General features: G+C 42.0%; 1 protein-coding gene across 3 annotated transcripts in view; it reads left to right on the plus strand.

The window, feature by feature from the left end:
• Positions 1-565: 565 nt before the first annotated feature.
• The window catches only part of ARFGEF3 (ARFGEF family member 3), a 90,041-nt gene continuing 74,328 nt past the window's right edge, over positions 566-16,278 (plus strand). For all 3 annotated transcript variants that reach the window (XM_086745101.1, XM_086745102.1, XM_086745104.1), the window contains exons 1-2: positions 566-797; positions 1,922-1,970. In XM_086745101.1, the coding sequence (XP_086601227.1) occupies positions 713-797; positions 1,922-1,970 (134 nt within the window). In that variant the 5' untranslated portion in view covers positions 566-712. The remainder of the gene's footprint in view (positions 798-1,921; positions 1,971-16,278) is intronic.

Genomic DNA, 16,278 nt, shown 5'->3' on the forward strand with positions numbered 1-16,278 from the left:
CCCTGCAAAGCCCTGAAAGTGTCTTCCAGCCCCGGACGCGGGCAACGCCGCCCGACCCCGCGAGTCACCCAGCTGGACCCGCTGGGCCTGAACCGCAGGCAGGCACCGAGCCCACCCCTCCCGCTTTCTGGGGGCAGGCGTGCAGGGGCTGTCGGTCGCCATGGCAACCGGCCAGGCCGCAGCCCGCCCGCCGCCTGCCCGCGCCGTGTTCCTCCCACGGGGGCAGCTGCCGCCGCGGAGTGCGGGTCCGGCGGCGCCATCCCCCGCTCCGCTCCCCGGGCCCTCCACGGCCGGTGGCAGCAGCTGCCGCCGCCTTTCCCCGCGGCACCGGGAAGGGAGTCCCCGCGCTCCCGGTGCGTGCAGAGGCCGCAGCCGCCCGCCTGTGGCCGGGGCGGGCGGGGCCGGGGCCGGCCCTAGTCCGGCTGCGCCAGCGGGGCCTGCCCGGGGTGGGAGAGGGAGGAGAAGGAGGAGGGACTCCGCAGCGGCAACAACTGACGTGTCCCCGCCATGGAGCTCGGCGTGATTCATCAGCGGCGGCGGGGCGGTAGCGGGGTGCCGTGCACCGTCCCCGTGTAGGCACGGCCGCGGTAGGGGCAGCTCCGGCACCGCTTTGCCGTCCGCACCGCCCTCCTCCTCTTGCTCTTCCTCCTCCTCCTACTCGCCGCCTGCTCCTCTGCCCCCGCGGCTACACGAGGATCCTGAGGGAGGCAAGATGGAAGAAATCCTGCGAAAGCTGCAGAAGGAGGCGTCGGGGAGCAAGCACAGGGCCATCAAGGAGAGCTGCACCTGGGCCATCGGTAAGGGAGAGCGGAGCGGAGCGGGGCTCGGCCCGGCTCTGCCCGTAGCGGTGCGGGGCAGCAGCCTCCGGCGGGGAGGTTTGGTAACGGTGAGGGCAGGGGAGACCTCAACAAACTTGTTCCGCGCTGGCCGCGGAGCCGCCGGCGGGTGGGGAGGCACCGGAGCGCCTCGGGCGGTTCAAAATGCCCGGGAGCTCCGCGCTGCTGGAAGGGGCCGTGGCAGCGGCTGGCGGTCCCGGAGAGCATCCGAGTCCCCCGCCACCCCCGCCTTCTGGGTCTGCTTCGTGGGTGTTGCGAGGTGGATGTGGGTGTCGGTAGCTATCGGTTTCTGCGTATGTTGTGCTTCTCTAAAAGCACAGCTCCCACCACCCCGCCCCAAATAATCGTAGAAACCCCTCCAGTATAGTTTTCACTGCTGGCTTACGTTCGAGCATCTATTTTAAAAGCTGGATTTTTTTTTTTTTACTAGATTCCATAAGCTCTTTTATCCTTACTGTATAAGGGAAATAATGATCAATAAAATGAGTTCTTCTTTTAAGGGACTATGAGCTTAGGTACGTTTCAGCATCCACCCATTTTCAGAGATTGGCTGTGACCTGAAGTGCTTTTGATGCTAAGTACCTGGGATGCTAGTCAGCAAGACCCTGAACTTACATCAGCTTAACTGTGATTCTTAAAATTGCTTTAATTTTTTATTTTTCATGTGTACGTATTTACAGCAATCTGTCGTAGTTCATACCTGTTGCTGTCTTATTACTGGCCTTTCAGCTTGATGTTCCATGGGTTGCTTCATTAATTGTGTGTTATCCTTCCACAGCAGCCATGCTAATATCCTCAGTACTGTTCCAGTTTTAGTACGTGTATTGCTGAAGTGCTGATACATGAAAGGGAGTTCACCGAGGAAAAGATGGCACTCGGTGCCTTCACATTGGGCACCCAATAACCTGATAGATTCATGCAAATCTTTGGAGGTTTGGAGCAGTAGTGATTGTTGTTCCGTCAGTTAGAGTAAGATTGTTTGTAGGATTTAGGATTGTTGGTTCAGAGATTGTAGCCAGATGTTTTACTATGGTTGAACTCAGAAGTTTCTTGTAAAAGCCCTGTTGTTCCCTTTCGTTATACAGAAACCTTGGATTCTCCTGATGTTATCAAGATACCTCCATATCAGCTAAGGTAAGAACATTTAATGTTGAATCCTGTGTAGCTGTGTCTATTTGTAAAATTGAAGTAAAAATTTAAATTAAAAGGGAGGTAGACAGAGGAGAGGGCTGAATCTGTGTGATTTTTTTAAATTTGTAGATATGTGTATCTAGGCTGGTAGTAGTGGATAATTTGCTGATGAGCCCTTGGTCTCTAGCCATGAATGAAATGTAAGGAAACATGCTAAAATGGGCGTGAGAATGTATAATGGTGAGACTTGGTTAGAAAGGAGGACTATCTTATGGTCTAAAGTGTCTTCTTTCTAAATTACAGCCTTCAGTATAAATTATGATGCTTCTCCATCTTCTCAATGTGTTCATTTTCTTTGAAATCTAGATCAGTTTCGGTTTACTGAAAATAAATATTCATATAGCTAGGACACTGGGTAGGAACTAAAATAATACAGTTTCTATGCCTACTGTGCTTTTAGCGTGCTAGATTATCTTGAGTAAGCCTTCTCCCTTCTTCCTGCCTCCATTTGTAAACAATAAAATTAGGGAGGTGGAACTGCCATCGTTTGTAGAACTATTTAAGATCTCATTTTGGAAATTCTCATTGGTATGGAGAAAGTATATAGGCAAAATTATTTACTGTCCCTTCTGACAGAATGATTCGGAAACATCAAAAGAAACTAGCAAGTGCACTCTTCAAAACAGGAGGACACTGTTTCACACAGCTTATAGCCTTATATAATAAGGCTTGCCTTATTAGAGATTGTAATGGATGCTAAAAGTTTGCATGGCTTCAAAAAACACCTCAACAAATCTGTGGAATAAATTGATTTAAGTCTATCAGTTGCAAAGATACCCCTTCTTATTCAGGAGTACTTTAGTCAGAGAAGATAGAGTTTATAAGAGTTTGCAGGAGTGTTGCTATCAATTTGGCCTGTCCTGTTGTCCTAGATATCAACTGTTAGCTGCTGACAGAGGGAACGCTTTTTTACCACAATATTACTCTTCTGGGAGTATTTTTAACATCTCATTACTCCCCACTGCTCCTTTCAGATATGCTTAGTGCAGCTTTGTGCAAGGAGAATTAGGGATTGAAAAGCTAGCTATTCCAGAGCAGTCACCAAATAGGGAAGGAATAAGAGGAGTTCTTTTGCTGCTTTAAAACCCTGTCAGCAATCAGCAGTCCACAAGGAGCCTCAGGTCCATGGGGAATGGATGCAGCACAGGTCTGACGTGGCTAGTGCCAGACACATATGTTTGTAGCACAGATTAGGCAGCTAAGAACAGCTGCATGAGTAGTTCCCAGTAGCTCCGTTAAAATTATATTCTGTCTCCACTGTGGTTGGAGAAAACTTGGCTCTTTATCTTCCCATTTATCACCCTTCATCTTTAATACAGTGTATGGGATCTCTGTTTTTAAGTGCATTCCCTATGAATTGGTTTTAGTTAGCTGTTACCACATTTCTTGCTTTTTCACTTGGCTACTGCCTCTTTACAGATATGCCTACCTTTTTCTCTTCTTCTTCCAATGTTCTTAATGATGTATTTGTTTAGTTAGGGTTTTTTCTACTGTAAATCCTAATCTTTTTAAGTAAAATACCTTCACAGGTGTAGCTAGATGAAGTAAGCTCTTAACATTAGACTTGTCAGTAACAATACAGTCAGTATTACTGGATGTTTTACAAAATGAAAGGTGCACTAGAGAATTTGAATAAAAGCTTTGGTTGTGGGGTCCTTGGTATGGTTCTGCCACACACCCTAGGACAGCGTGGGAGATGTTGTTGTCACCAGTACTCTGAGCTTACTCTTCATTCTCTGCTAATAAACTACTGCCAAACTCCAGATCAAGCACATCGTGCTACATCTTGGCCTGGAGTTTGCCTACATGATGTACAAATTGGATAAAAGTTCATCTTTGCTTGGTATTTGTTAAATAGCCCTGTGGCAGCTTGGTTCCTAACACTGTAAAGGAGTAGCCTTGAAAATAGAGCAATGATGATCACCAAAGATATAGCCAAGATGGGTGCAAGATGGAGAATTCTGATCATGTCCCTTTCCTGCTTTCGTCTTGGTCAGGCGCAGGTTGCATCATCTGCACCAGACTATGATCTGAGTGGCATTATTTAAATGTCTCACTTCCTAAAAAAATGTCAATCTCAGACAAATACAGACTTGCTGACAGAGTTCTGTCAGCTCTGCCTTGAGATAGGAATATGTGTGTGCTTTTTCAGTACTTTAACTTGTGATCAGACTATTGAGCGAGACTATGACATAGTAAAGAAGATTAAAGTGGACCAGGATGGAAATGACCTTAAGTGAGTTCAAGGCTTTGCCATAGACATCTTGTGAATTCTTGAGAAGAGAGAGTGATGTAACCCATTGGTAACTGGTCCATTGTTGCCTGCCTGGCACTGTGTTTGTCTATGATGAACAGGTGTTGTGAAGATTAGGTATATACTAAGTGCTTGAGGAGTCTGGATGGATGCCTTATAAATAATGAATTAGATAAAAGGAATTGATGTGCTGATGTTTTAATTGGTGAATTGATCACATGGGAAATAGCTTAAGAGAGCTTAATGTTGTCTGCCAGCAAACAATTGTTTGCTACCGAGTTGGGCTGCATTCACTTCAGTATTTGAAAGATGGCAAATTCTGCCCTAAGGCCAGCCACCGACACTGAGCAAGTCTCTCTTCTTGGCTAATTCCTGGTCGGTTTCTCCATTGTGATTTTAGAGGCTGAAATACGATCCCTAAGTAGTAACTGAACAGACACAAGAAAATGAACCTGGAAAGGGAATGTTTGATTAGAGCAGTTTAATACTCATGAGGATTGTCTATACATACCAGAGAATAAAACAAGAGGCTAGACGGCACTTGCCAGTCACATCGTGCTTTGAAAAAACTTGCTTATACTAGAGTTTCTTGGAATGCTTTATGCAATTAAGTCACACCTTATAGGCTGTATAAAACTTAGTGGCTTTCTATCAGCACAAATTTGGTGCTGTAAAGAGGAGATTGGTTGGGACTTACAAGGGAGGCTGTGGCTTGGTGGGTAGTTTAGCTGTTGTATTTTTGGTGTTTCTGTCCTTACTGGAACCTGGAATCTTATACACAGAAGTTCTTACTACGTCCCTGCCATTCTTCATTAGGATTTTTTTTTATTATTATTATCCTAAAGAGACTCTCATAGTTCTAAGACATTTCTTGTAATTTCCAGGTCCTTCTACTATCTACTTTTCTTCTGACCAGAACAATGGCAAAATATATTTGTTGCCCTTTTGTCAGTGTAGCAGAAGCATCACTGCAGATGAGTTTGAGTTGTTCTGTGGAACTTGTGTGGCTGTTGTTTCTTTGCTCTCAGAGAAATGTGGCTGAGTGCAGAAGATGCGTAGTCAAGACTCTCAATAGTATAAATTGATCTTCATGCCAGCTTAAAGTTTCCCCTGTGGAGTTCAAAGTAATGGCCATGAGACATGTTGATGAGTGAAGCATTCTGGTATAGTAACTGATGTAATTTAAATTCCTTCTTCAAAGAAGAAGCAGAAAGATTTTCCAAATGCTTACTGCTCTCTTCAGCATATCTGTACACTGCACCTCTCTGTAGCTAAAAGGTGCAGAAAGTAATTGAAATAAAGTTGAGATACAGGCTCAACCCTTCAAGGCACCAATTCTAGGTGCCTAATCAGAGAGATATGGGTCTTGACTTTCTGAGGTCCTAAGCATTTCCAAGTCCTGTTTGTGTTGGTAGTGGTTCTTGTGTGGTTCTCATTACTGCGAAAGCTTGCATCCCTCTGGTATTTCACATTGACCTTTCAAAAATAGCTAGTATTTCTGGGGATTAGAGCTGGGAAGTCAAAGTCAGTGGTGAGCAGGGTCCTCTAATAACCAGCTTATGTCCAGTTTTGGCTCCTCTGTGTACCAGTGCTGTTCATCTTGGTGCTTGTTTTTAAGAGCAATTTGTGAACTTCAGGAACCCAGTGCAATGAATAGCAGTCAGGAATAGAAGTAAGCCTTAAACTTAGCTGAATTCTGAAATATCTATTCTCCTTGCATTTTTTCCCTATTATCATGGGAATTTGGGGATGAAATTGGTAGTTCTACTCTGTCATTTATTTTTGCATCTCTAGCTTTGCATCTGACATACTTCTTGAGAAGCAGGTGCAGCTTACAGACTCTTAAATAGAAGAACATACTTACACATTTTAGCTTGCATGTGCTCAACAAATAAAAATAATAAAAGCAGCAAGTGTGGTGTGATCGTCACAAAACATCCAGTGCCATGGAGACTTCCAGTCCACTTAGCTTTGCATATAATTCATCCGCTTAAAAAATCTTGAGGCTTGGGATGCATTTTGGCTTCTTCATTGTGAAGAAATATTTGTGATTTCATCATTTCATTCTTCTTTCATCTAGTTGGTTTTGCTTATAATTTTTGTTAGTTTCTTTCTACTGGGAGAGAGTGGATATGGAAGCTGATATATATAGATAGATATAGATATATATACAGCTAGATAAATAGATAGATGTATATCAGATTCCCTGACCAGAAGAAAGGAGCAGGGAGGGAGGAATGGCTGTCTCTGAAGTTTTTTCTGGGGTTGTGTTTTAGCATACCTCTCTCTATTTTACTTTCTTATTTTCAAAGCACTTTGCTTCTTGCTTTTGCTGCCACAGCCACCTGGCATTAAGTGCTCCTGTGCTTTCCTCCTGAACCTGACTGCTGGATATGTGACTCATGCTGCTCAAGCATGACACAGTTGCTGACATTCGGCAGTGGATGATGAGTTCCCTGACAGGCATCTGTCCAAGAAGAGATTCTGGAGGCAGTGTGAACTGCTGAGCTGCATCTCCTGTGTTGGCAGTTTACAGACTGGATGGAGATTTTTGGTGTCATTTATTATAGCCCATTTGTTTTTTTTAATTGTGTATATCTTGTGTTCTTGATTGAAAATGTTACATTCCTGGTTCTAAAGTTGGAAGGTGGGAGAAGGGAGGAGATTCATGTGTAGAAAGGCAGTCTGGCACAGCCTGATACAGTATTTGGCTCAATCTGCATGTTTAATCAGGGGTATGTAACCGGCCCTATTTCTTGTCTGATGGGCACGTATTTTTATCTCAGCAGAACTTTGCATCTGTTCAGGGACCCCAAAAAAAACTGCGATGTTGGAGAGGAAAGGGATGTATAGGCACAGTTTCTATCACGCGTGTCTGAACTCTTGCTGTCAAAACAAGATTCCAAAAGTGTTGGAAGGCCTCTAGATCTAGGAGTCCCTAAAAACCTGTCAACCAGGGTTGTGGCTCTTGAAGGTATTGGTATTGTCATGGGAAAAGGTGTGTAGTTTCTGAAAGATTATTTGTCTTGCTTTTATTTGTGAATTTGTGTGAGGTTTTGTTTTGTTTCTTTGTTTGTTTTTCAAAAAAGGGCAGTGCTTGCTGTTTCTGAAACTTTCTGCCCTTCCTGACATTCATTTTAGTAGTGAACCTAAATATTCAGCACTGCTTTTGGTCTTTGTTCCTTTTATGGGTTCTTCTGAAAGTCCATTCTGGATTTGTGACAAAAGCCCACAGTGTACTGATTTTGGCTGGGCTAAAGTTGATTTTCTTCACAGGAACTGGTAGGATGGGACTTTAGAGCAGCTGGGTGGGGCTGAGCTGCCTGTTTGGGTTAACTCCCCAACAAACGGTTACTGTAGGATGTACGTCATTCATTGATTACAGGAATAGCACAGACAACATATACGAGCAGACATAGTTTTGAGTGTTTGTCTGATTTCTGACAACAAAGGCAACTGAAATATTGCCCTGAGGGTGTAAGGATGATAATGGGATAGCAGTGTGTGTGTTTACTTAAACTGGTCACTTTACTGGTCACTTCTAGTGCTTGCAAAGGAGAAAGAAGTGAGAGCATCGGGAGGCTGTTGATAATTGCCTTAGAGAATGAAATATGGTTGGGCAGGGAAATCAAAGGATGGAAAAAGAAGTGGCATTGAGACTTAAGAGGACTGTTTTCCTACTAAATGAGGCTTGACCCTGCTGTGGTCTTTGTGTGATCCTGTGCAAATCATTACTTTTCTTTGTTTTGAAAATGAAGGGGTGAGTGGGAATAATAAAAGTGTTTTCTCACAGCTCTTTTATTTACAGTCCATGGAAAGTAACAAAGCTGTAGGAAATACACTACCTTTGATTTCCTTGAATGTTTGTTTGCTTAAGAAATTGAATGTGCTAAGGTGCAGTAAGTATAAAATTACATAATGTATTGCAAATGTGGGGATATTTTTAACAGCCATCCCTTAGGTCTGTCAAGATTTAGCATTGCACTGCTGAGAAAGTTGAATGGAATTGCAAATTGCAGCATTAACCATCAAAATGTAACTAGTAATGACCAGAAATATACTTCATCTTTCCATTTCTTCATTAAACTGTTGTGTAACCAACTCTAGGCCATCCAGATGTAATGGAGAAAATAAGGTCATTTGCAAGATGTCTGTGTTATAGTACCTCTGTGTCTCTTTTTTGTCCCCGCAATCCTACCCCATTCCAGCACTGTAAAACTTCTCATAATGGAAGTTTAATTCTCGTAAGATGCTTTATTTGTTCTTTCCCGTGTACTGAAATCTTTAAACAAAAATATTTTCACTGGAAAAATTCTCAGCTTCCCTTCTAGGCTTACCAAATATAGGGAAGAGAGGTTTCATGGAGCAGCTTGATAACCTTCCAAAATGGTAGGCTGAGCATTCCAGCGTGTGCTTTACCTCAGGCCAGGAGGTGTCCACTAAGGATGGATACTCTGCTCCTCACTTCATCTTTATGCTGTGCTTCAAATGATAATCAATAAAATCACCTGAAGGATACAGATTGCTTTATAATGAAGACCTTGTGAGGTTTATATGTGTCATCAAATTTCTTAAAAGCGATGTTAGTAAGTGGCTGTCATACTTTGTGCACAAAAAGCAAAAGTCTACTGGGTGGATGCTCTAGGGAGAGTGATGATAACATATTACGGAGAGATTACACTACAGCTTTGGAGACTGGAAGCATCCTGATTATTATTTTGGCATTGTCCAGTTTAATACTGTGTAGAATCATTTGTTGTCTGTCTTCCTCTCCTCTCAAGCAAAGGTACATTGTGTGCTTACATTTTTTGTTTTGTTCTGGTTTGGTTTTATCTTGACAAGAGTATCAGGTTCCTATCTAGGAACTTTGTGTTTGTGTTGAAATTAAGATGTTATTAGTGAGTATAGCAAAGAAGCAAATGACCTTAGAAGCACTCTCCTGCTGAGTGACTGTGCTGAGTTATTTAATTACAATTGCGTGAATTCTGTGGTCTCGGTTGCATTAGGCTGGATGGCCAAGGCCCATTGTATGAGCTTCAACAAGGCCAAGTGTCGGGTCCTGCATTTGGGTAACAACAAATCCATGCAATGCTATGGGCTTGGGGAAGAGTGACTGGAAAGCTGCCTGGTGGAAAAGGACCTGGGGGTGTTGGTAAACAGTCGGCTGAATATGAGCTGTCAGTGTGCCCAGGTGGCCAAGAAGGCCAATAGCATCCTGGCTTGTGTCAGAAATAGTGTGGCCAGCAGGACTTGGGAAGTGATCGTCTCCCTGTACTCAGCATTGGTGAGGCCATACCTCAAATACTGTGTTCAGTTTGGGGCCCCTCACTACAAGAAGGACATTGAGTTGCTGGAGCATGTCCAAAGAAGTGCAGTGAAGCTGGTGGACAGTCTAGAGCACAAGTCTGATGAGGAGTGGCTTGAGGGAATTGGGATCGTTTAGCCTGGAAAAAAAGGAGTCTGAGGGGAGACCTTACCACTCTCTACAACCACCTGAAAGGAGGTCGTAGCGAGGCGGGTGTTGGTCTCTTCTCCCAAGTGATAGGACAAGAGGAAGTGGCCTCAAGCTGCACCAGGGGAGGTTTAGATTGGATATTAGGAAACACTTCTTTACTTAAAGAGTGATTAGGCACTGGAACAGCTGCCTGAGTCGCCATCCCTGGAGGTGTTTAAAGGACGTGTAGATGTGGTGCTTAGGGGCATGGTTTAGTGGTGGACTTGGCAGTGCTAGGTTACTGGTTGGACTTGATGATCTTAAAGGCCTTCTCCAACCTAAATGATTCTATGAATCTGTAAGATCAAGTTGTTCATGTTTGCCTTTCCCATGAGTAGAGCTATACTTCTGCTGTTATGGTAAATCAATTTCTCTTGGAAAGTATGTAAATAACAAAAAATAGAAATGCCACTGTTTGACTTTTTTAATACCAAGCAGTATTAAATTGCAATCTCATTCAACATGCCAGGTTGAAAAATTGTTAAAGTTCTAGCTAACAAACTGTATGAAGTTACACTTAGTCATTGTTCCTCACTTCCTTTTCCCTGTGTCGTTAAGCGTCCTCTGATAAACAACTCATATGCTTCCCTCCAGAGGCAGGTTCATTTAATTGTTGGGTGAAGTGATTACTTTGTGTCTGGTTTTGAAAAGCAAAAGAAGTCAAGGGAAGAGGGGAATACATGAAGCAAAGAGGATGGGAAAAGGAAATACTGAGCTGGAGGGGAGACCCAGAGGGAACTCCAAAAGAAAGCTCATGTCAGCAGCTGAGGTGAGAGAGAATCACATATGGAAAGAGAAGGAGAATTAAACCACAAGTCATATGAAAAGAAACCTTTCCATTGTAACTGGATAAAAGTGAAGAGTGTTTTACTGTGTGGGGAGAAAAAGAATGAGCTTTTTTTTTTTAAAAAAAAAAAAATCAGACTGCAAGTGGTGAGGAAAAAAAAATGAAAATCATAGAATCACAGAATAGTTTGGGTTGGAAGGGACCTTTAAAGGTCATCTAGTCCAACCCCCCTGCAGTGAGCAGGGACATCTTCCACTAGATCAGGTTGCTCAGAGCCATATCTGACCTGACCTGGCTTTTAGCCAGAAATTATAAAGTTGTTAGTAAAGATGGAACCTCACCTGTTTTTGTGAGATGCAAATCTCTTGACACAGGAAACAAGCACACAAATGTCTCTATGCTTGTAAGTAACAGGGGTAAAATCCTGCTGAAGCGTATCAGAACTTATATCAACGTAGTACGACAGCAGTCTCTCAACTTTTTGTTGTTTTTGTTTTTATTTTCCCAAGGTCTGTAAAGTGCAACACTGCTTGTTTGTTCTTATGTAGCACGGTGACGCCAAAGTTGTTTAACCGTGTGTTATCATCTTGTAGTGGTACCGCATCATAAAGATAATTTATTGTTGGGTGTTTTTTCTTGAAAAGGAGGATTCTAACTGGAAGGCTTCGGACTTTGTCTTTTATCCTATTGGTCTAAGAGGTCTGTAAGTACTATCAACAAACTTGTATTTGCATAGAAATACAAATTTTGGTGCTGGAGTAGTCTCTGGTAGTCACCTGATCTGACTTCTTGCATTGTGGAGGCATGAGAACTTGCCCTATATTTGTATGCTACAAGTTCCAAACTTCTGTCTGAGCTTGACTGTAATGCTCTTCGTAAATGGATATATAGCTATAGATAAAATTAATGATTTCTCTAGAATGTGAGCAAAGGCTTAAAATCTCCTTTCTTTTTGAAGAGCTGTTACTGGGAAAAAGATGTATTTATTTCCTATTCCTCCTCCAGGTTTTAAGTACTTATGTTATGGACCATAAAGTTGTTGGCAGAGTCTTTTATCAATGTTCTCTAAGCTAGCACAGGAAAATAAGAGGTATAGATATTTCTGCTTTTATATGTACATGTGTTCATATATACACTGCTGGAATTTGTTTTACATGGAATAAATAGTCTCCTTTTGTGTAGGAACAGTGTTTGCTTCTGTTTGCTTTATTTAAGGGTAATAGCTGGGAGTACCTTCAGAATTTTAAGAATTCATCTTTACCATTTATTTTTTTCATGGTGGGCCAACTTTTCTGCTTGAGTGAGTGAGGCTAATGGAGTTACAAGCTCTGAAACTTTGTTCATTTTAAGCAGCCAAGACAGAGGTGCTCTTCTGAACTGTCAGTGTTACTCTGACTGAAAAATGTCAAACTCTGGCTGTGACTGTTATCCTGCCTAAGAAACACCATATCAGAAAATCGTAGCAGCTGTGGAACAAATTCTTATCTGTTCTTTGACTGGGCTGTGAATTATGCTATGGAATGCAAATTACATGCTGATAAGGCCCTGAGGTTCTGAATTTTGCTTCTGCTATGTAATTTTCAGGGGGAAGATAACGCAGAGAGATGTCTTATTTTAAATTTTTTTTTTTTTTTTTTGAATCCCATTTCTGAAAATTCATATGGCTATCACCATTTGTGTGACGGGAAGTAACTCTTACAGTGGTGACAAATACTTCATTTATAGTGCCCCCTTCCCTAAGTCAGTGTTGTGGAGGTGAAGGTGGGCCATGAGGCTATGTTCCAGGCACTAACAATAAGTAGTTAAGATTGGGCCATTTTCTATCTTCATTACAATTTTCATCACGAGGGTGAATTAATGAAGCACTATTCTCCTCTAGCTAAAGACTTTTTCCACTACAATGAGGATAGAAAGATTTTTATGATCTCTTACTTACAATAGTAATCTGTCTTGCTCTGGCCTTTTTGGCAGTCTTTTTTGACTGGCTTCCCTTGTGACAGACCTGCAGGGAAAGAGGCGGGCTGATGAGCCACGGCAAACTTGCACGACTAGAAAGGTCACTGTAACCTAGCATGCTGAATATAAAGGCTATTTATGTTCTCATTACTCATTCTACAGTTTACAAAGCTGGCAGTCATAGAGTTGGGTAGCTTAGGAAGGACAACCTGTGCTCCTGGAGATACTGATCCTAGATTACGCACTTGGTTCTGTCTGACCTTTTTGCTTGATCCTGGGCAGGTCACTTGGAATTCAGTCCAGATACCATGGAGGTCTAGTGACAAAACGCCAGGTAGTCTCATAGGAACAGGACTGAGTCTTAATCCCTGGCACTCTCTGCTTACTCCATTTTGCACGTAACAAGGCCCACGCTTACTGAATGCTGTTTTCTGTAATGGAGTGCCTGCTAGTGCAAGAGGCTGCAGGTTTCTGGTGACCTTAGAGTGTGTGTGTGTGTGTGTGTGTGTATATATATATATACATATATATACACATATATATATACATATATAATATGTATATATACATATATATATATTTTTTTTTTTTTAGTTGGGCTTCTGGGTCAGGACAGGAGGGTTGTTGGCACTCTTCTTTTGAAGTGAGAGGGCTGCCATCATGTTATACAGGTTTGTTCAGTATTTATGTGTTATACCAGATTTTAGTAGAAACACCTTGATCAGGAAAGCTATTTCATGTCTCTGCAATTACTTTCTGTGCTGTAAAATCATTCTTCCAGGCCCTTGTTCTGCAGTAGCTCTCACCATACCCTTTGCACAGGTGACCTTAGACAACAGCAGCAGGTAATGAGTGATCTCTGTCTTCACCACAGCCAGGATCTGTTACTGGTGCCTTTCCCCACTTCCTTTCTTTTTTTTTTTTTTTTTTTTTTTCCCTGAGGAGGCAGGGTTTGATTTGGTTTTTTCAACTGAGCTGGTTTTTGAGAGCACTGCTGTGTAGACATATGCAAACAATGTGATTAGTGTGGATTTTAGCATAGTACACCACTTATATCTGGTCACATCCTTTTTCTTCACTATCATTCCTTCTTTACACTGTCTCAACTTCTTTCTTCCCTCTAGCTTCTGTTGTCATTGCTTTGTTTCATCTGTCAATGCCTAGGATACGTTATCCTGAAGCTTTTGGTAGCTTCCCATCCTCCAAGTTAAATGTGCATGCTTCCTTTCATGACCCCTCTGTGTTGTACTTGACTCATCTCATTCAGGGTTAAGGTGGTGTTTGTGCCCAAAACTCTGCGTGTATATATGTCCACACCTGCATGCATCAGTATGGAAACCTAGGAGTTCCAGTGTGAAACTGGTTTATGTACAGTCATGTGGATGGAAAACATTCTTAAATGTGTTTTTTAGTATAATGATGTGCACCAGCTTATTCTGCAAACTTCACATATGTAAAATGTCTTACGTATGTAGCACTACAAAACCTGAATAAATTGTCCCATGACAATATAGAACTGTAGACAGTGAGACCCTATGGTGTGCAACCACTCAAAACAGGGTGGAATTATAAAAGGGCCGTAAGATCTGAGAGGAAACCTCAATACCTTTCTTCGTTGCACTTTTAAGACCAAATTCTCATCTGCATTATCTCTTGTGCAGCCTTATTGAACCCAGTTCTGAAGTGATAGACCTAAAGGACCAACTGTCTTAACTTACATAATCCTCTCCCACTCTTCCTGAGGATTATCTGCCATGGCCATCTGTGTTCTCATACTAGCAGATGAGGCATTTAAATGGCAGGTTGAACTGAAGTGTGGAAGATGCTCAAGCTAATCAAACACTGTGAGATATCTCTGCAGGTGTTTTACAGCTATAGCATAGAAATGCTGAAGACTTAATTGACTGAGTGTGTAACAAGAACAGGAAATGACACAATGGCAATTAGTTTTCTCTGAGAATACAGCAGGAACACAGGCTGTAGCAACCTTAATTAGATTTTCAGTTAAACATTTTCAGCAAGGATGGGAAGTTCAGCTAATTGAATCTGTTCTAATTTCCATCCTCCTGTTTGTCATTTTTTGTTCTTCATTTTGGGAGATATCTCAAGAAACAGCTCTCATTGTTCTCTGCTCATTGCAGTATGTGACAACAGATGGTAGGCAACATGCTGATGTGCAAGGTAGCTACACAGAAGCCATAGGAGCTCCCACCTGTCTTCAATATAACGAGATCAAACTGGATCTGCTCCAGTGACTTATGACTACCTTCCCTTTCTTCTCTTCTCCCAGTCTCCATCCACTTTAATGTGAAAATAAGTTTGTTGTTTATTAATAATGCCTCAAACATTTATATTCTGTTGCAGTGAATTGTAGAAAGTCTAAAAGAAATGTGGTCTTCTGCCCTGAAGAGGTGCAAGTCTAAATAATCATTAGTTTTTAGCATCCCTGCAGTTAGTACTATATACTATTGCGATTTTCTTCTTTTTTTTTTTTTCCCCTTCTTCTTTTTCTCTTTTGTGTGTCTGGCTCATTGAATGCCAGTTGTTTTGGCAGCTGTTGATATACTGATTTAAAATGTGGGTTCTTCCCCAGAGGATGATAGTGACAACTTCTTTTAAAAGAGAGAGTATGTCAAAGTCACAGTGTAAAAGTTAGCACTTAAAGGTGCTTTGTTGGTTAGAGATGTATTACTGTGGCACCTCTCTAAACTAGAAAGTCCTGTCACAATTTACCTGCGTGCTACATATGCTCCCGTGTCCAGGCAAAGCTGGCAGTAGATACACAAGTGGTAACCAGCTCTGTACTGGCTAGAGAATTGCTGTCTGAACCCTGGAGTAGATGTTTTGGCAGTTTCTGTAAATCTGGATGATATGACACTTTATGAGGAAATATTTTCTAGATGTTCTGTAGTTCAAACTGGTTTGGATGCTAAACTTGCATGTTTTAAGAGTCCTTCTAGTTAAATTGATTTCAGAAACATTAAAAAAAAGGAGCTTCTGAGAAAATTGGGCTTTGGGCCTGCCTGTTTCTCAGAATATCCTAAATGAAGCAAATGGTTACCTTTTAGTTAAAAACCTGTTTTAAGATACCCGTGTATCTTGCTTCAGATTCTTTAGAAATCTGTGTAATTGATGTTTCTTTTAAAAAGCTTCTTGTGGTGTTATGCCAAATGGCTTTTTACAAATTCCCATATAAACTGGGAAGAAGGTGCAAATATGAAAAGACTTGCAGGTTCTTAAGAGATCTTTGCCAAGTACAGAAGCTTCCTAGATTGCTTAACTGAGCTGTGCTTTTGACTCTCAAGTCTTTAATTTATCATTAAAGGAATGGGTTGCATTTCAAAGAGCAAATAGTAGACTTGTGCTCCTTGAGGTAACTTGTGATTTGTGGTTTTTTTGGGAAAGGTGGAAAAAAAGGAATACCACCTGAACACACTCAAAATAGAGTTGACTTTTCAGAGTGGATGTTCAGTCCCCTCTGTGAGTAGGATCCACTGAAGGAGGTACGAGCTAGATTCCCGAAAGCTGAGAAAGACAATGTTTGGTAATCTCTATTTAAGTTTTTTTTTCAGAAAGAAAGGTCAGATTGTATACTCCCAGTTTTGGAGGGAGGTTGGTAGGTTATTGGCAGACTGTGGCAAAGCATGACTTTAGGTAGCTTTGTCTGAAATTGCAGTAACCACTGTTGCTCTAACCTAGGGCTTCTCCTGAGCTAGTTATGAAGGGAGGATTTGCAAGAGGAGCAGAATATGCACAGGAG

The sequence above is a fragment of the Chlamydotis macqueenii genome, chromosome 3 (assembly GCF_036417535.1).
Source record: "Chlamydotis macqueenii isolate bChlMac1 chromosome 3, bChlMac1.mat, whole genome shotgun sequence".
Lineage (NCBI taxonomy): Eukaryota > Metazoa > Chordata > Aves > Otidiformes > Otididae > Chlamydotis > Chlamydotis macqueenii.